Source organism: Acipenser ruthenus, chromosome 9, assembly GCF_902713425.1.
Source record: "Acipenser ruthenus chromosome 9, fAciRut3.2 maternal haplotype, whole genome shotgun sequence".
NCBI lineage: Eukaryota > Metazoa > Chordata > Actinopteri > Acipenseriformes > Acipenseridae > Acipenser > Acipenser ruthenus.
In genome coordinates this window covers 26603859-26624188 of record NC_081197.1, presented here as the reverse complement: position 1 = coordinate 26624188, position 20330 = coordinate 26603859, and the positions used below count along the sequence as shown (strand labels likewise).

General features: G+C 42.4%; 1 protein-coding gene across 7 annotated transcripts in view; it reads left to right on the top strand.

Annotated features, from left to right (window-relative positions):
- The window catches only part of LOC117405307 (1-acyl-sn-glycerol-3-phosphate acyltransferase gamma-like), a 104520-nt gene that overhangs the window by 59503 nt on the left and 24687 nt on the right, over positions 1 to 20330 (top strand). For 6 of the 7 annotated variants that reach the window (XM_034008260.3, XM_059029763.1, XM_059029762.1 and 3 more), the window contains exons 2-5: positions 4741 to 4966; positions 5699 to 5868; positions 12679 to 12840; positions 13173 to 13326. In XM_034008260.3, the coding sequence (XP_033864151.1) occupies positions 4789 to 4966; positions 5699 to 5868; positions 12679 to 12840; positions 13173 to 13326 (664 nt within the window). In that variant the 5' untranslated portion in view covers positions 4741 to 4788. Of the gene's footprint in view, positions 1 to 4740; positions 4967 to 5698; positions 5869 to 12678; positions 12841 to 13172; positions 13327 to 20330 lie in introns of those variants that run through there. The other variant, XM_034008263.3, reaches the window with a different exon arrangement.

Here is a 20330-nt window from a genome sequence, read left to right as displayed (position 1 = left end):
GCTCCGGCTATGCAGACCTCTGGTCCGTCTGTCCAACCGGGCTTTCTGCATGAGGTCCAGTCCTTGTGGGGTCACCCTGCGACAGCCCCGGCTCTTCTGTGGTCGGCTGACCTATTGTACAAGGTACATGAGTGGGAGAAGCTGGGTCTTGGCCACTTCCCCCTGGTGGAGCCGTCGATCGCCGCTTTAGTTCAGGCTCCACATTTGCTAGTCCTGGCTAAGGGCATGTCCTGCCCAAATAAGCAATGCAAGGTCACTGAGACCATGCTCAAAAAGGCTTAGTCGCGTCGCGAGTTCGAGTCCAGGCTATTCCACAGCCGACCGTGGACGGGAGCTTCCAGGGGGCGGCGCTCAATTGGCCGAGCGTCGCCCGGGGGGAGGGAGGGTTAGGTCGGCCAGGGTGTCCTCGGCTCACCGCACTCCCGAGTCAGCGCAGGGGTGGTAGCGGTGAGCTGAGCATAATAAAATAATTGGGCATTTCAAATTGGGGAGAAAATAATAAAAACTAATTGGCAACGACTAAATTTAAAAAAAAAAAAAAAAAGGCTTATTCGGCAGAGGCCTTTGCAACACACGAGAGTAGCATTATTAGCACCATTGTGGAGAACCAGGCTACACTGCTGCAGGAGCCGTCGGTGAACCACAGACCCTCCCACCGCACACTGGAGGAGCTGCACCTATTGACAGGTCACCTCCTGCAGTTGTCCAAATTTAATGGACAGGCACTGGGCAGAGGCCTCATGGCGTTGATCTCCGCTCGAAGGCAGTTACGGCTCTCCCAGGCATGGGTTCCAGGCGGAGAGGAGATGAGACAAGGCTTCCCTCCTTGACACTCCTGTCACTCCAGGCCATACTTTTGTCCCAGCAATGGCCAAGCTCTTGAAAAGATCATAGTAGGTCAGAGAGAGGCCACCAAGGAGTGTAAGCTCCATGCTGTTTGCCCTGTTAGGGCATTAGCGTATTCTGTTGACAGAACAAAAAGTTGGAGGCAATCTGAACAGCTGTTCATCTTCTATGGTGCGAAGGCCCATGGTCTAAGCAGAGGCTGTCCGTTTGGATTGCAGAGAGTCAAGATTGCTTATAAACAAGCCAGCTTGCCTCCTCCTGTGAAGGTCACTGGTCACTCCACAAGAAGTATGTCTACCTTTTGGGTGTGGGTCCAGGGTGCATCTGTATGGGCCACAAGGTTTTATTATTATTATTATTATTATTTATTTCTTAGCAGACGCCCTTATCCAGGGCGACTTACAATTGTTACAAGATATCACATTATTTTTACATACAATTCCCCATTTATACAGTTGGGTTTTTACTGGAGCAATCTAGGTAAAGTACCTTGCTCAAGGGTACAACAGCAGTGTCCCCCACTGGGGATTGAACCCACAACCCTCTGGTCAAGAGTCCAGAGCCCTAACCACTGCTCCACACTGCTGCCCTATTACAGACTAAATGTGCTGGATCCTCAAAACCCTGGCTTTGGGACCAGAGTGCTAACAGCGGCTTCTATGTCGAGACCGGAAGCACCTGCAGAGAATTGATTCCTGCTATGTAAAAAATAATAATAATAATAATAATAATAATAATAATAATAATAATAATAATAATAATAATAATAAATAAACAAATAAATAAATCTATATTGTGGCAGCCTTACCGGCTGACCCTCTCAGATTTAAGTCATTCTACAAGTAATGCACTTTGCGACAGCTTAGGTATAATTACCCATTATGTAATGGATACATTTCGTACTTGAAAGGGAACATTAGGTTATTATCATAACCCTGGTTCCCTGAAATAGAAATGTATCCATTACAATGTTCGGTCTCTGTGTATATTACACGCAGCAGGCTGAAAGAAAAAAAAATTGACTGGCACTGTTCAATAGCTGAATTTTGCACGATATAGGAGCATTATTGAGAATTTTACATCAGACAACGGAAGCCCCCTAGTCGATTTGGTTACGAATCAATTTTGAAGAAGAACTTTCTCAGAAAAAATTGGGATTGTTAAGGGGAGTGTAACAGGGCGAGGTGCCCTGTACATTCATTTGTATATTTATTTTCAGAACGGGGGTTCCCCCTCCGCCCTTGTGTTATTTTGTGTTTGTTTATGTATTTAATATTTATGACGGCGAGGCGCCGTGTGTTTATTTGTATTTATTTAGAAGTATATTTGTTACGGCGAAGTGCCGCTGGGTTTTGTTATTGTTTTTGTATTTATTATTATTATGTATAGATGACGGCGTAGCCGTTTGTTTGTTTATTATTTAGTAGCGTGGATGGGAAGCCCCATCCACATGGTATTTTAGAAAACTCGTGCAGATTGTGGCCGAGGGGTAATAGAATAATTAATTGCAAGCTAGTTAAACCCCTCGGCCACGATATAAAAAGGCTGCAGCTCTCCAGCTCCGTGGGTGTTAGAGAGGAGAGAGCGAGCGGAGTGAGAGGAGTAATAGACAACGAAACTTTATGTAAAAGATTCCAGGAACAGTGACAGCAACTGCCCAGCCTGACCTGGGATCGTGTTATTTTGTGTTCAAGATTTGTTTTGTTTAAACCTTTTATTTTGCTCTGTGAGCACAGTTTCTTTTTGTTAAAAATATTTTATTTATTTTTTGTATTCAAATAAAACGGCAAACGCCACCTTAAACTGCAGTACTTCCCTGGTGTCAGTTTTCCTTCCTGCTTCTGGCCCGACGTCAGACCACTCGTCCAGCCTGTCACAGGGAGGTATTTATTTTGCTAGATGTAATAAAAAGGAGAATTAGAAATATTACTATGCAGGACAGCCACTATAAGATCGTCACCTTTTATTAAAAATGTGGACGGATTAATCTACCGATTTAATCAACTAATGCCCATAGATTAACTGATCAAAATTTTTTTAATCGAGTGACAGCCCTAGTATTTATACTTGTAAGCACTTTTTATACAGCCTGCTACATTGATTTTATAACAGTAATTATAACTCCTCCTGTTTGAACAAGCATGAACAATTGAATGAAGTCTGGGGATCACTCCAAACTATGTGCAGTTTAGCTGCACTGCTTTAAACCTTAAGTCTTTAACCTTTTAAGGACCGTGTTTGAGTAAACACGATAAATGCACTTCATTTCTTTGACTTACTGGGTCACCATACTTTGCAGTACAGGTTGTAAACCCATGTCATTGGATAGGGATTGAATTTCACTGCCTGCTTTTTTTTTGTGTGTGTGTGTGTGACGTCACCGAGACAGGCATTTCATTTTTAAGGTGCACAGCACACAAACTAGACATTACTAATTGTATTACATAATTACTAGCCGACAGTCACGCATTCTTACCAAAAAATAAAACATATATGCACAGGGGCAGGGAGTACCCCGTCACATAGTCCTTTAGGGTACAGTTGGAACAAAAACCAGGATTGGACACCCCTGCCCCAGAGTGTTATGAATAAAAGGACACCAATTCCAAGATGCTACCGTAAAAAATATTTTTAGTGAATTTTTATTGGAATAGAGTCAAATACAGCCTAGGGAGCATCCCACTGAAAAACACTGGGTTCTTAAAGGGTCAAGTCCACAGTGCTCCCTGCTGTTTTGTTACTGCATTTTCCACTTTTCTTTTGCCACCTGGTGGCAGGACTAATTAAGTGATTCTGTGGTAGTCAGAAAAAACAGGACTGCAAAGCTGTGACAGTTTTTGCATCACCACACTGCAAGTCTCGTGGCAGGTAATTAGCAATAAACAGTGACATTAGTTAGCTATATGTGTAAGTTATAGTTTGACCGTGCAATATATATATATATTAAAAACATTTTTGTTAAACCACATGTTTCACTAGTTTAACAGGAGAAGTACGCAAAATACTGATAATCTGTTATAAAAAAAAAAACAGCTAGTTAAATGAATGCACCTCGAGATTGTATTTTGTCTATTATTCCTACTGATCAAACAAGGAAGTCGTTACTTGGATCATGGTAATGTTATAGCTAGCTATTTGCTCCTGTTTTTTAATTAATTAATTAATTAATTAATTAATTAATTAATTTATTTATTTGAATTTTTCTGTAGTCAAAATTTTGATAAAGTAATAATTATCTACCTATTATGTGTTCATTTTTAGCATGGGTGAAACCAGGGTTAACATTATAACAAAACCGGAGCTGACACTCTCCATGACAGATTAAATTAGCATTTTATAGACACTGAATAAACTTAATGTCCTGTTAGGTCATTGCCTGTTATCTTATAAAATTGTAATGTTCTTAACAGTTATTTAATTTTACATTTGGTTTATAAAATAAACTTCATACCTTGAAATTGTGTCCATGTTGTTCTGGTACTGTACACTATTTGTACTCCACTGTCCAATACGGTTTGCATTGTGTGTCTCGTGTGTATCTACATGGGGCGCTACAAACCTCTGTCTCTACAAATCGGGAAGCTCTTATCAATGGTTTCCCGCTTGATGAAAGATACTAATGTATGTGTTAAAAAAAAAAAAACTAGCAGCAAATTAAGAGTTTTGGGTAGCAAAATGCTACCAAATATATGTTAACTTCAAGCCTTGCAAATTGCTGTCTTGTTTACTGTCAGTTGTCTATGAATGTGACTGGATTTCCATGAGATTTTCTTGTTGTTAGTACAGATCTAGGGTCTGTTTGTGGATTACAGTCTATGGGAAAGAAAACTGGACCATACTACAAGCAGATGGTGGTTTTGTTTTAATACCAATTTTGTTTTTTGTTTCTTTTAGGTCTGTTGTTCTAAGTGAGGGGCCGTGCAAACGCTATTGATATCTATCATGGGTTTATTTGCGTACCTGAAGACTCAGTTTATTCTGCACCTGCTTATCAGCTTTGTGTTCATAGTGAGTGGACTAATTATAAACTTCATTCAGCTATGCACACTGGTTCTCTGGCCAATAAACAAACAGCTCTACCGCAGGGTCAACTGCCGCCTTTCCTATTCATTGTGGAGCCGTAAGTGACAATTTCATTGATATTTAACAAGCTGAAATGTTTTGAAAGCAGTACTGAACAATTCTGATACTATATGTGGAAAAGTTACTTTTACATTCTGCTTTAAATGTAATTTTGGGAAAACTCTTAGTGTGATACTTTTTACACCTTGGTATGTAACAAAGTCATTGTTTGTTTTTTTTTTCCTTTCTTCAAAGTGACAATATAAAGGCATTTCTCAAAACTTTTCAACATTAAGTAATTGATTTGGCACTTTAATGACATTTGTAAATATTTGAAGAGTAAGTAGCGAGGTGTTGCTACAACTGTTTAAGTAATGTACCTTTTTCATTTTTCTTTTCATTGTTAACATCCTGACAATTTTTTACACTTAAATTTTAAAGTCTGTTTCAAAGCTGTTTTCAAAATATCTGATCTAGTGCACTGATAGTATAAGGATTATTGCCCACATTGTCAAACAGGTAACACAGCAATAACGTTCCATGATGTGGTACGAAGCAGAAAAGCCAGAGCGCTTGTTTCGTGTTTTTTTTTTAAAATTATATTATATCAGCAGTGATTCAGAGTTAAGTGTAAAACGTTGTCAGGATGCTAACAATGAAATGAGAAAGTACAGGTACATTATTTTACCAGTTGTAGCAACACGTGGGGACATGTAACACTGTATTTTTCGTAACCCTGCTACTTACTCTAAGTGTTTTTGCAACAAATCTTGTCTTGTTCCCTTTGTAGAGCTTGTGATGTTGCTAGAGTGGTGGGCGGGTACAGAATGCACTCTGTTTACAGACAAGGCCACTGTGGACAAGTTAGGGAAAGAGCATGTCATCGTCATCCTTAATCACAATTATGAAATAGATTTCCTCTGTGGATGGACTATTTGTGAGCGGTTTGGAGTTTTGGGGGTAAGTCTTTTTTATTAATTTATTTAGTTAACTTCTGTTTAAATATTGTTATTAAGACCACTCTAAGTCGATACTTGGTTTTAATGGGATGCCTGCAATGAAATTATCCTATTTAAAAACACTACTACCCTAATGAATATGGAAAAAAAGACATCTTCTATTACAAATCAGTTGTATATAATATCAGTTGCAATTATATCTAGTTACATGATTCAAATATCATTGGGTAATGACCACTAACATTAGTAGCTGAAAGAAAAGCACATATCAGTAAGTTTGTGTTATCCATTTAGTAACATCTTACCATGGCACATTACACATACACAAGACAACTTAAAAAAATTATTTATTCTCTCTCTTCTACCTTAACTCCGGCTGGAGTTTTATTAGTCTTGTTTTTTACATGCATATCGTCAATTTAAACTACGTTTAAATATATATTGTGGTTGAAACTGCTGTATTTGTTTTTCCCTTTTTTATTCCAGGTGCTGTTCACACGGCTCACTGCTTAAGCAGTCGCAGCAGTCTGGGCTCAGACTTGCTTGCAAGCCAGTGCTCCTGGACAGGCACTGTGTTTAGCTCTCGGGCTGCACAGACTAACTTGCAGGCTGTAGCCCAACAGTTAGAGAGTTTTGCTCTGCTGCCCATCCCACAATAGCGGGCAGCTTTGGCACCGCTTTATGAAGGCTTGTCAATGGTAGAAAGCTGTAAGCAGGTGCTCTCAGGTTCCTGCATTGCATCCCTGTGTTGCTGCCTTGGTCACACACAGTTTGCTTAGGCTCTGCCAGTACCAACCGTGCACCATACCATGCCTCCGTGGCACCATACCACACTGTGCACAGTGAGGGTGCAGGATGACTCCATGTCCCTCACTGCCTCAGGAACTCCCGAGGAGCTAGTGGAACCTCAACTGGAGTAGCTGGAGGAGGACGAGCCACTAGCACCTGTCCCCTTCTCCTCTGATCTCACGGCTTTATTGAAAAGAGCCACCACAGCATTGGAAGTGCCGTGGCCTGAGGAGTCAGAGCCAAAGCACTTCATTTTTGACAGGCCCTCCGCTCCCTCTAGAAGGACCTTGATGCCCCCTGTCCACCCGGACTTTGTGCATGAGGTCCAGTCAGCTTGGGGGCACCCCGCGATGGCTCCGGCCATCCCCAGGGCTGCTGACCTGTTATATCGGGTCCACGACAGAGGAGTTGGGGAAGACCCTATTACAAAGAAGGGCTATTCAGGTAATGGCCCCTCCGACCTGGAGTCAGGGTTTTATTCCAGGTACTTCCTGGTGCTGAAAAGGGATGACGGCCTACGGCCCATTCTCGACCTCAGACATCTGTTCTTGAGGCACAGGAAGTTCTAGATACTGACAGTGAAACGGCTCTTGTGGTCTGTCAGACCGGGCAACTGGTTCACTACGGTAGACCTAAAAGATGCCTACATCCATGTCCCAATAAGACCCGGCCACAGGAAATATCTGTGGTTCTCCTTTCAAGAGGCTACTTATTATTATTATTATTATTATTATTATTATTATTATTATTTATTTCTTAGCAGATGCCCTTATCCAGGGCGACTTACAATCGTAAGCAAATACATTTCAAGTGTTACAATACAAGTAATACAATAAAAGCAAGATACTTATGAGTTCTGTGTTGTGCCGTTCGGCCTTTCTCTAGCCCCTCGAACCTTTTCAAAGTGGTGAACTTGTCAAAAATCCAGCTGGTACTGTCCCAGACTACCATCTACCTGGGAACCTGCTTGAACTCAAGCGGCATGATCACCACTCTGTCAAAGGGCAGAATCCAGAGGCTCCACACGTGCCTGAGGCTGTTTCAGCCCGGTGTGTCGTGGAAGTTCATCACCTTCCACAGGCTTCTGGGCCTGATGGCAGCAGCATCCCAGACCCTTTCATTGGGTCTTCTCTGCATGCGCGCTCTCCAAGCGTGGTTCAATCGCAGGGTGATTCATCCCGTCTTGCAACCACATCTCCGCCTGTCCGTGTTCCGACACTGTGTGGAGGCCCTCTCGTGGTGGAAACAGCTAGCTCACCTGTATCTACGTGCAGCGTTGGGCAATATCACCAGACGAGAGGTGATCACCACGGACACCTCCGGCTCAGGCTGGGGCGCCGTGTGGAGCGGATGAGGAGCGCAAGGTGTGTGGCAGCCCCCTTGGGCGGGGCTACACATAAACATCCTGGAGCTGCAGGCAGTTTTTCTGGCCTTGCAGAGTTTCTTCCAGGAGGAGTGGGGGAGACACGTGTTGATCAGGACGGACAACACAACCGTGGTGGCTTACATCAAACACCAGGGCGACCTGCGATCGCCCCGTCTCCATCGAGTAGCCCAAAAAATCTTATTGTAGGCTCACAAGCACCTGCTCTCCTTGAGAGCAATACATCTGCTAGGAGCAGAAAACCATGCCGCAGACCTCCTATCAAGGGGAGTCCAGTGCGGCTCGGAGTGGGGGCTCCACCCCGAGGTGGTGAGCCTGATTTGGGACAGGTTCGGGAGAGCAGATGTCAACCTCTTTGCCTCTCTGGAATCTTTGGAATTGGAGACTTTTCATTCTCCACCATTCCAGTCAGACGAGGAGTGTCGGCTCCATATGCTTTGTCCGGTTATGGCATTAGCGTATTACATGGACAGGACAAAAAGTTGGCGGCAATCCAAGCAGCTGTTTATATGCTTTGGAGCTAAGAACCAAGGTCAAGCCCTGTGTGGCAATGTGCCCCGCCCCTGTGTGCTTATTATGTGTTGTATGTTGCGTGCGTGTGTAAATGTTGGTGTATAGTCATTGGTACACGGGATATAAACGGGTCTGTGTTTCACGTGTATTTAAAAAGTGTAGATTTGTATTTAGGCACGAGGAGAGCACAAATCACTTCACGTGCTGGTTAAATGTAATATGTAAGCACGGGGTTGCACAGAATTAATTCACGTGCTGGGATTCAAGTGAATAATTAATTAGTAATTGAATCCCAGCACAATAGTATATATAGACGCACATTTCTTGCAGTCGGGGTTGGGTGTTCGAGAGTGGAGAATGGGTGAGGAGAAGGAGGAAAGTAAAGTGAAATCTAAAAGTGTTTGTACTCACCGTGTTTGTTTGTCTCTCCGTGCACCGTTTGTTAAGTGTTTAGTACGTTTTGTTTGTCTATTTATTTTGGCGCAAGTGCCGTGTCCCGTGTTTTGTGTTTCAAACCTTTTATTTTCTGTTCTGTTATTAAATGCTGAGCGCGATCACACGCTCAGCCTCACCAAAACCCCAAGTCTCCGTTGTTTATTTCCCTGGCTCTGGTCTGACGCCACCCACTCCGGCCGTCTTTGTGACACGTGGTGTTAGAAGTGGGATAAACAGCGCCTCCAAGCGTCAGACCAGGAGAGGGGGTTTTGGATTACAAAAAAAAAAAAAATATATAGTAAAGCGAGGATGGGAAGAAAGAGCTGCAGGAAGCAGCGGAAGCAGCAGCAGCAACAACAGCTGCAGCCCTCATCCTGCATGCCGGGCTGGGAGGAGGACAGCCACAACGGGGCAGTAGCCACCCCACTGCCACCGGGTTCCCCACCGTCCCGGGAAATATGGGACTGGCTGGTGCACCCCGAGGGGAACTTCGCCAGTGACCTCCCCTGGGTTATTCACGCGCTGCAGATGCGAGATGGGAAACGATGGGAGGACTGGGAGCAACAGCACAACCCGGCATCCGTTCGTGACCTCACCATGGTGGTGCTGGGGTACCTAGCTGCAGACATGGGAGGGATGCCTTCCAGTGAGCAAGAGGGAGAGGAGCAGTCGCTGCCCTCTCCAGTACCTGAGCGGGAGGAGCCTGAGCGTCCACAGCCCAAGCGGGAGGAGCCTGAGCGTCCACAGCCCAAGCTGGAGGAGCCCGAACTTCCTACGCCTGAGTGGGAGGAGCCCGAACGTCCACAGCCCAAAAGGGAGGAGTCGGGGCGTCCACAGCCCAAAAGGGAGGAGGTCGGGGATGATGGCTGGGAGGTTTTTTTAAAGAACCTCGCGGCAGAGTTATGCCCTGGCTGTGGGGCTTATGGGCACACGTTAGTCATATGCCCCACCCAGTATGAAGAGGAGGAACCAGCGCCCAGACGGGGGGACCGCGAGCGTCCAGCGCCCAGACGGGGGGACCGCGAGCATCCAGCGCCCAGACGGGAGGACCGCGGGAATCCGAAGCCTGAGAGGCAGCTGTTCCCACCTTCGCCAGCAGAGCAAGAATGCCTGCTGGTTTCCCCAGCACAACCAGCAGAGGAAGAATGCCTGCTGGTTTCCCCAGCACAACCAGCAGAGGAAGAATGCCTGCTGGTTTTCCCTTCAGAGGCAGAGCCGCACCAGTCCCCTGCAATAGGAGCGGAGCCGCACCAGTTCCCTGCAAGAGAGGCAGAGCAGCACCAGTCCCCTGGAAAAGGGGGAGACTACACGCTGCTCCCACCTCCTTCGGCAGGAGACTATACGCTGCTCCCACCTTCACCGGCAGGAGCAGAGCAGCCGGAGCTGCCTCTGCCTCCGCCACCTACACCGGCAGGAGCAGAGGAGCAGGAGCTGCCTCTGCCACTTCCAGGAGCAGAGGAGCAGGAGCTGCCTCTGCCACTTCCAGGAGCAGAGGAGCAGGAGCTGCCTCTGCCACTTCCAGGAGCGGAGGAGCAGGAGCTGCCTCCGCCACTTCCAGGAGCAGAGCAGCCGGAGCTGCCTCTGCCTCTGCCACCTACACCAGCAGGAGCAGAGGAGCAGGAGCTGCCTCTGCCACTTCCAGGAGCAGAGGAGCAGGAGCTGCCTCTGCCACTTCCAGGAGCAGAGGAGCAGGAGCTGCCTCTGCCTCTGCCACTGCCAGAAGCAGAACAGCAGGAGCTGTCTCTGCTTCCCGTACCTCCACCACGGGGAGTACGGTGGCCGGAGCCCCAGAAAGGGGAGCTGTCGGCCACGAAGAAGGGGGAGGAGGTCTGGAGACCACCAACCCCAGCAGCAGTTTCGCTGCCGGAGATCGTGGGGGAGATCCGGAGACCTGCTCCCACTGCAGCAGTTTCGCTGCCGGAGATCGTGGGGGAGGTCCGGAGACCTGCTCCCACTGCAGCACTTGTGCTGCAGAAGATACTGTGGCCGGAGCCCCGGAAGAGGGAGCTGCCGGCTACGAAGAAAAGGGGAGGTCAGGAGACCATTCCCCAAGCAGCTTTTCCGCTGCCAGGACTGCCCCGGCTGAAGGAGTCAGTCTGGGAGCTGTCAGCACATCTGCTGACAGCATGGCCAGTAGCAGCCTGGCTACTGGCAACATTGCCACCTGTGGGCCCCTGGAAGCCTCCCTTCCCAGCCCGAGACTTTGGCCTGGACTGCTGGATTTTTAAGGGGGGAGGTGGCCGTTGAGGCCATGTGTGCTTTGCACAGGGGGGGGTATATGTGGCAATGTGCCCCGCCCCTGTGTGCTTATTATGTGTTGTATGTTGCGTGCGTGTGTAAATGTTGGTGTATAGTCATTGGTACACGGGATATAAACGGGTCTGTGTTTCACGTGTATTTAAAAAGTGTAGATTTGTATTTAGGCACGAGGAGAGCACAAATCACTTCACGTGCTGGTTAAATGTAATATGTAAGCACGGGGTTGCACAGAATTAATTCACGTGCTGGGATTCAAGTGAATAATTAATTAGTAATTGAATCCCAGCACAATAGTATATATAGACGCACATTTCTTGCAGTCAGGGTTGGGTGTTCGAGAGTGGAGAACGGGTGAGGAGAAGGAGGAAAGTAAAGGAAAGTAAAGTGAAATCTAAAAGTGTTTGTACTCACCGTGTTTGTTTGTCTCTCCGTGCACCGTTTGTTAAGTGTTTAGTACGTTTTGTTTGTCTATTTATTTTGGCGCAAGTGCCGTGTCCCGTGTTTTGTGTTTCAAACCTTTTATTTTCTGTTCTGTTATTAAATGCTGAGCGCGATCACGCGCTCAGCTTCACCAAAACCCCAAGTCTCCGTTGTTTATTTCCCTGGCTCTGGTCTGACGCCACCCACTCCGGCCGTCTTTGTGACACCTGTCAAAACAGAGGCTGTCCAATTGGATCGTGGAAACAGTCAAGATTACTTATGAGCAAGCCAACTTGCCCCCTCCAGAGAAGGTCACAGGTCATTCTAGGTTTTACAGGCTTAATGTCCTGGATCCTCAGAACCCTGCCTTTGGAACCAGAGTGCTGACAGTGACGTCTCATCCGGACTCAGAAGTACATGCATGAGGTAATTATTGTGCCTTATAATTATGGCAAGCCATCGGTCTCGCCAAATTGGCTGTTCTGCAAGTCATGTCCTTGCGACGGCTTGGTATACGTACCCATTGTGTAATGGAATACATTTCATACTTGAAAGGGAACGTTGGGTTATTATCATAACCCTGGTTCCCTGAAATTAATTCTCTGGTCATTGCATACATTATATGCAATAGGCTGAAGAAAATTTATGGTACTGAGTGCCGTCCTGCACACAGTTTTGTCTCCTGTGGGGGCGGAGACAGGTGTGCTGATGTCGCGGGCGTAAGACGCAGCTTTGAGTGTTCACTTGAATCGGGCGTAATAGGTTAACCCATTGTGTAATAGATACATTTCTATTTCAGGGAATGTTCTGTTTTTAACTTTAACTGTAATTTCTGATACATACATCATCTAAACAAGGAATCTCAACCATAGAAAGTTTACAAGTAATTTTTATCAAAGTTACTATATTAAATAACTGATAACTAATATATGTATTTGTGTTCAGAATTGACAAGCTGTTGGGTAAATAACCCTATTCATTTTTATTATATTTTCTTTATCTTGTTGATAGAGTTCAAAAGTCCTTGCAAAGCATGAGTTGTTGAAAGTGCCACTAATTGGGTGGACCTGGTACTTCTTGGAAATAGTTTTCTGTAAAAGGAGATGGGAAGAAGACAAAGACACTGTCATCCAGGGACTCAAAAACCTCTCAGACTATCCTGAGTGCATGTGGGTAAGTGCTGGACATGCAATGAACTCACAAGACTATACACAGAACTGTAGTAAATCTTGGATCCTGCAGCTCCTTTTAACAGTGTTCTATTCAATCCATTTTACACTGCAGTTGAACAAAAAGCAAGACAAATGGGTTAGGTAGTGCAAAAGGCTAACATTCACTAGTGTCAAACGATCCTCGCGTATACATACTGTAGAGGCCTGGGTTACGCGCATGTCAGGAGTGAAATAATAATTGAAATAGCAATAATTTTCTGTAACTTAAAATCAGATGAAAATGAGATTTATTTTAATATACTTTAGCACTCCTGTTTTCCTCCTTTTTTACAGTTCCTCTTGTATTGTGAAGGGACACGCTTTACAGAGAAAAAACACCAGATCAGTATGCAGGTCGCCGAATCAAAGGGCCTTCCCAAGCTGAAGTATCACTTACTGCCCAGAACAAAAGGATTCACCACAACCATGCAGTGTCTAAAAGGAACAGGTGAGAGATCTAAATAGCTGGGTGCTACAATACCTTCTATGAGATTGCATTGTTAATCAACACTAAACTGTACTTGCCCGAGCTACTGTTTTAACCCAAAATATTATATTTGGACTATGCAGAAAATATAAGAATGGTTTACCGGTTTCCAAGTATGTAATGACAATTGTTTATCCATTTCTGATATTGATTGTTGTAAGGGGTTGTGATAAAGATTCCTCCAGACAGTGGAATAATATAATTATTTACAGATCTATTGTACTTTCTTAAATACTGAAACAAGATTGATTTGGCGAGTTTGTGTGAATTGGGAAACTGGCTTTGATTTGCTGACATTTATGGGAAGGGGTGGTCAGATGCCAGTTTTAATATTACTACAAGATGATGATGACGATGATGATGATGATGATGATGATTATTATTATTATTATTATTATTATTATTATTATTATTATTATTATTATTATTATTATTCATAAATAATAATAATATAAATTAGGATGTCATTTTAATCTGAAAAAACATCTTTGAGTGTAAATAAATAGCAATCATGGGCCCAGAGTGGCTCATCCAGTTAAAGCGCTGCCGCAGGGAGCGTAGGATGAGTCTTACTGCTTGGACGGCACCGGTTTGCGTCCAAGCTGTGCAAAGAGTAGGAGCTTTGCTGGGGACTCCGAAGGGGGTGTCACATTGACTGTGACGCTACCAGGGGTGGGTATGGGAAACCGGCAGGGATTTATTCTCCTCAACAGCGAACCCTACTGGCCAGACACCAAGCATATTCAGAGTGGATAAGAAGCAGGGCTAATCTCTGTCTTCTAGGATCGGTAGCCCGCCCACCTATGCTCTGGATTGCTTGGCGTAAAAGTGATTCTGGCTTTAGGCTTGTGAGATCGGAGGACGCTCATATGCCCTCAGAACGTCCGTACTGTATGGGGGACTCGCTGCGGTGAAGAGAAAAAACATAATTGGACATTTCAAATTGGGGGAAAATAAATAAAAATAATAATAATTGGTCACTCTAAATTTATAAAAATAATAATAAAAAAAAATCATAACAGAAAATGTAGTAGAAGATACATAGTAGTACGAAATGTATAAAGTATTACTTTAAAATAACATGGGTCATTTTATGAAGTTGGTTCAACCATAGATTGTGTGGTGGAATAAAAAGTACATTCCAGACATGTGGATACAGCACCTGATTTTGAAATCGGCAAATAAGTCCCAGATCGAGTGAATTTCAAAACTTTTCACTATTGTCTCAGTATTTCTCGGTTCTGTTACAAACTCCCTTTTCTGAAAAAAGGCAGGTTGAGGTCTCAGTGATACATGTATAGGTTTTCTTAAAGTATAATCGTCTATTTTTTTTTTTTTTATATATCAATCTATGGGTTGTTTCCAATAATCAGTCTAACTTGTTCCACTTAAACTAATTAACTGGATTTTGTGATTTTAAAATGCAAAAATTGGAACCTAACAAAAATTGGAACCTAATTTAGTTCAGTTCTTTGTTTTTTCTAGTATAAAAGTTGTTCTGTTTGATGTGGACTAAACTGCAAGTATGCTGAAATAAAATCAGAGCAAAATAAAGAATACAGTAAATAATTACATTTAAGAGCAATTTTGACCAAGAGCAGTTAAACTTATAGTAAAAATATTTGCTTATACGAGTAAAGTTCATTAAGAGCACGTAGTAAGTACGATAAATGGATAAGAACTAAGGCTGCTACGATGAAATCAAAAATTGATTCCATTCCTCATTATATACATCGATATACAGTGGTTTGCAGAAGTATTCACCCCCCTGCAAAGTTTTCACATTTTGTTGGGACTTGAGCGTACTCCACGACGCTTTCAAACTAGACTTTACATGTACATAAGAAGACTGGCTCTACCTCCGCTACGCTCCCCTGCCTCCCGAGCCCGCTCCTTCTCCACCCTTGCTCCGCAGTGGTGGAACGACCTTCCTACAGATGTCAGGACTGCCCAGTCCCTGACCACATTCCGGCGCCTCCTTAAGACTCACCTCTTCAAACAGCACCTGTAGAACTCCTCTGTTGTATCCTGGGACACTATCACCCTTCATTTAAATATGCTTTATTTTGCTCTTATCTGCCCCCTATTTTACTGCATTTAATCCTGTACCTCAGAATATTGTAATCTCCCAAGTGTTTAATCTGTAGTATTTTGTACTTAATCATATCCTGATGTAACTATCACTACTTAATCATATCCTGATGTAACTTTCACTATTATCTGCTGTATTATTGAATTGTGGTTTGTCACACTTGAGAATTATTGTATTTCTTGTTCTTATTGTATGACTTATATTGTAACACTTGAATGTATTTGTATTTGCTTGCGATTGTAAGTCGCCCTGGATAAGGGCGTCTGCTAAGAAATAAATAATAATAATAATAATAAGAACATAAGAACATAAGAAATTTTACAAACGAGAGGAGGTCATTCAGCCCATCTTGCTTTGTTTGGTTGTTAGTAGCTTATTGATCCCAGAATCTCATCAAGCAGCTTCTTGAAGGATCCCAGGGTGTCAGCTTCAACAACATTACTGGGGAGTTGGTTCCAGACCCTCACAATTCTCTGTGTAAAAAAGTGCCTCCTATTTTCTGTTCTGAATGCCCCTTTATCTAATCTCCATTTGTGACTCTTGGTCCTTGTTTCTTTTTTCAGGTCACAGAAGTCCCCTGGGTTGACATTGTCTATACCTTTTAGGATTTTGAATGTTTGAATCATATCGCCGCGTAGTCTTCTTTGTTCAAGACTGAATAGATTAAATTATTTTAGCCTAAGACATGCATAAGACATGCCTTTTAAACCCGGGATAATTCTGGTTGCTCTTCTTTGCACTCTTTCTAGAGCAGCAATATCCTTTTTGTAACGAGGTGACCAGAACTGAACACAATATTCTAGGTGAGGTCTTACTAATGCATTGTAGAGTTTTAACATTACTTCCCTTGATTTAAATTCAACACTTCTCACAATATATCTGAGCATCTTGTTAGCCTTTTTTATAGCTTCCCCACATTATCTAGATGAAGACATTTCTGAGTCAACATAAACTCCTAGGTCTTTTTCATAGTTCCCTTCTTCAATTTCACTCTCTTCCATATGATATTTATAATGCACATTTTTATTGCCTGCATGCAATACTTTACACTTTTTTCTATTAAATTTCATTTGCCATGTGTCTGCCCAATTCTGAATGCTGTCTAGATCATTTTGAATGACCTTTGCTGCTGCAACAGTGTTTGCCACTCCTCCTATTTTTGTGTCGTCTGCAAATTTAATGAGTTTGCTTACTATACCAGAATCTAAATCATTAATGTAGATTAGGAATAGCAGAGGACCTAATACTGATCCCTGTGGTACACCACTGGTTACCTCACTCCATTTTGAGGTGTCTCCTCTAATCAGTACTTTCTGTTTTCTACCTGTTAACCACTCCCTAATCCATGTGCATGCATTTCCTTGAATCCCTACTGCTTTCAGTTTGAGAATTAATCTTTTATGCGGGACTTTGTCAAAAGCTTTCTGGAAATCTATATAAACATTGTCGTATGCTTTGCAGTTATCCATGTAGAATCTACACAAACTACTCCACATTGATAAAGTTAAAAAATGCATATAGAATATAAATAAGTAAGATTTACAGAGAAAAACAGATTCATCTCAGTTCAATAAGTATTCAACCCCTTTGCTACTGCAGCTCTAAATCACCTCGGGTGCAAATGATTTGTTTGAAAGGTCACAAAATTAGTGAAATGGTTTCAGCCTGTGTGTACTCAAAGTGGTTTAACTTGTAGATAACTTCCCTCGGGTATATAAAGACTTTCAAGCTGCAACTCACATAGTGATCCAACAAAGCAACCATGAAGACCAAGGAGCTTTTGAAACAAGTCAGGGATAAATTGGTAGAGAGGCACAGAGCAGGAGAAGGGTACAAGAAAATTTCAAAGGCGCCGAGGAAATTCACATTTCAGCAGGACAATGACCCGAAGCATAAAGCCAAAGCCACACAGGAGTGGTTGAACAAGAAGAGAATTAATGTTCTTGAGTGGCCCAGTCAAAGTCCTGACATGAATCCAATCGAAAATTTATGGCGAGACTTGAAGATTACAGTCCATCGATGATCCCCAACAAACTTATCAGAACTGGAGCAATTTTCCCTTGAAGAATGGGCAAAAAGTTCACCATCCTCTGTGCAAAGCTAGTAGAGACCTATCCAAAAAGACTCATAGCAGTAATTGCTGTAAAAGGTGCTTCTACCAAGTACTGACTTAAGGGGCTGAACACTTATGCAACCAGTAAATTTCATTTTGTACATTTTCTTTGCAAGTTTTGCTGACATTTAGCCTCCTCCTCATATAACAGTGTTCAGTTTAACCACTACAGCTTTGAATAAAAAAAAAAGTTTGTTTGAAAAACTGTGCACACATTAGTTGTAATTCAACAAAATGTGACATTATTGGTAGGGAGTGAATACTTCTGCAAACCACTGTAAATACTGGATAATTGATTCAATAATTACATTTTTGTAACGCGCATAGTTAATACAATTATTTAAGTTTATCAACGAAACTGCACCGAACGCCTGCTCGTGTTAACTAGTCCCAACTGGTCCCATCCTACCAGCGAATCAGATTTGAAAATGCTTTGTAAGTACGCCCCTCTGTGTATTCACTGTATAAACAAACAAAACAAAAAAGCGTGCCGTCTTGAATCCAGAGCAGGACGACAGGTTTGTATTCATGGCAAACAGCCTGCAAATAAATTGTGCGCATTGAAGAAAACTGACTGTATATAGTTTGCGCTGCTTTGGAGTTTCAAAATGAACTGTTATATAATGAATACTTAACAATATTCAATAACGTTAAAAATAAATAAACTATCAGTGATGTTAAACGCAATTTTGAAGTAAGGATCAGTTAGTGGGTATGCATGTTGTGGTAAGTAAATTTATTATTAGGCTTCCAAGCCATAGACTGGGGAAGCCTATTGTTTCTGTTAGGATTATTATTATTATTATTATTATTATTATTATTATTATTATTATTTCTTCCGAGACCTCATCGCAGTCTTATGAAATCGGGTTTGTAGGTAGGTGGCTATGTGCAGATAACAGGTCTGGTGTCCAAACTTGCGCAAGTCACATGGTTTGGCAGCCATATTGGATTTTGCGGAATTTGTTAAAACGCCTATGTATCGGAAACCGCTTACTGCAGTTCTGAAAATTGCTATACATGTTGAGGGATAGTCCATGATTAACTGTTAATATGAAGCTGATTGGTTATGTGGTTTGGCAACCACATCGATTAATGACATAAAAATATGAAATTATCAAAATTCAAACATCTTCTTCTCTGAAACCGCTTATCTGATTGAAACAATAATTGGAATAAAACATCTCAGTATGGTCATCTGTTACGCTTGTTCAAGGGAAGTTGCTACTGTGAAAATCATGGCGTCCACGCTGCATGACATCATCAACATACGCAACTGTCTATAAAACTGCCTATGCTGCACCAAAATGCACGAAATTTGACACGGATGTAGAGGACTATGGGATGTTGTGCCATGGTCAATATGGCGGCCTTTGGTCACATGGTGTGGCAGCCATCTTAGATTTAATGACATTTTTTGTGCAATTTTCAAAAGCCTTAGACCACTGACAGCTGCCATGCAATGATAGATTTCTATCACTGCAATTACACATTCCGACCACTGCTGACAGCTGCCATGGCAACCATTGGGATGTGAGCACAAAATGTTTCTTCAAGTCAGCCATTGTTACACGCTGGAGGTAAGCTGAGACACTAGTCATCTCAATATATAAATTATGTTTAATACGATATTCGTTTGGTTATTTCCATGTTTTAAAATGTTACACACAGTATTACAAAAAATGTACTATAAACCGATTTTTTTTTTAAACGCTACTGCAGCTAAACAGAAGGTGCTTGAAAAAAAAAAAGCACGGTTATTCACAGACACACACACTTATTATTTTAAAAAATCACTAATCTCGGATTGTACACGAATGTACTGTAAACCGATTTATTTATTTTTAAACGCTACTAAACAACAGAAGCCAAAAAAAAAACTCGAAAAAAAAAGATCGCACAGTTATTAACAGACACACACACACTAAGTATTAAAAAAATGACCTAAAAGGAAGCCAAAAAAAAAAACGGCATTATTATTTATAAACCACAATCAATCGAACCAATAACATGTATAAATAATACATGAGATTTACAAGTCACACGAATTCCGCTGCCAGGAGTAATTAAAAACCTTGTGCAGAAGGTGGCCATCTCCTGAGTTAGTTAATTGTTTAAATTGTTGCTAATCGGGAAATGGCCACCTGTATAAAAACCTGCAGCGCATCCAGTTCGTGCTGGGGTGTTCAGAGAAGGAACGACAGCGACAGTGGAGAGTAGAAATAAAACTTAAAGACAACAAAAACAAAACTTAAAAAGGAACCGTCAAAGCTGCTGCCCAGCCTGACATTAAAGGACCTGTGTTGTATTGTGTTCGTGATTTGTTTTGTTTATATTTCATTTTCGCTCTGTGAGCAAAGTGTTTTATTTTATTATTTAAAAAACTATCACGCCGCGTCTTTTGCCTGCAATAATGCCTCTCTGTTTTTTTGTATGTGTTTCTACTATAAACCTACCGCCACAATGTGTTGACAAGTCAATGGGAAAATTTAAACTCTCGAGATAAGTTATACTCAGTTTGTAAAACTTATGAACAAATTTGTTTTATTAAAGCTACCATGAATATAATTTCGGCAGAATGTTAATATATGACAGATGTCAGTTACGTTCTACCGTTTATTTTAATTATATTAAGGTGTATTTATAGGGCTGTGTTTACAGATAAATCGGCTCTGATTCAGTAGTATCTACATACGGAATTCAAGTGAATGGGTATACTGTACTGACAAAAATATTTACTGATATGGCGTCTGTTATTTT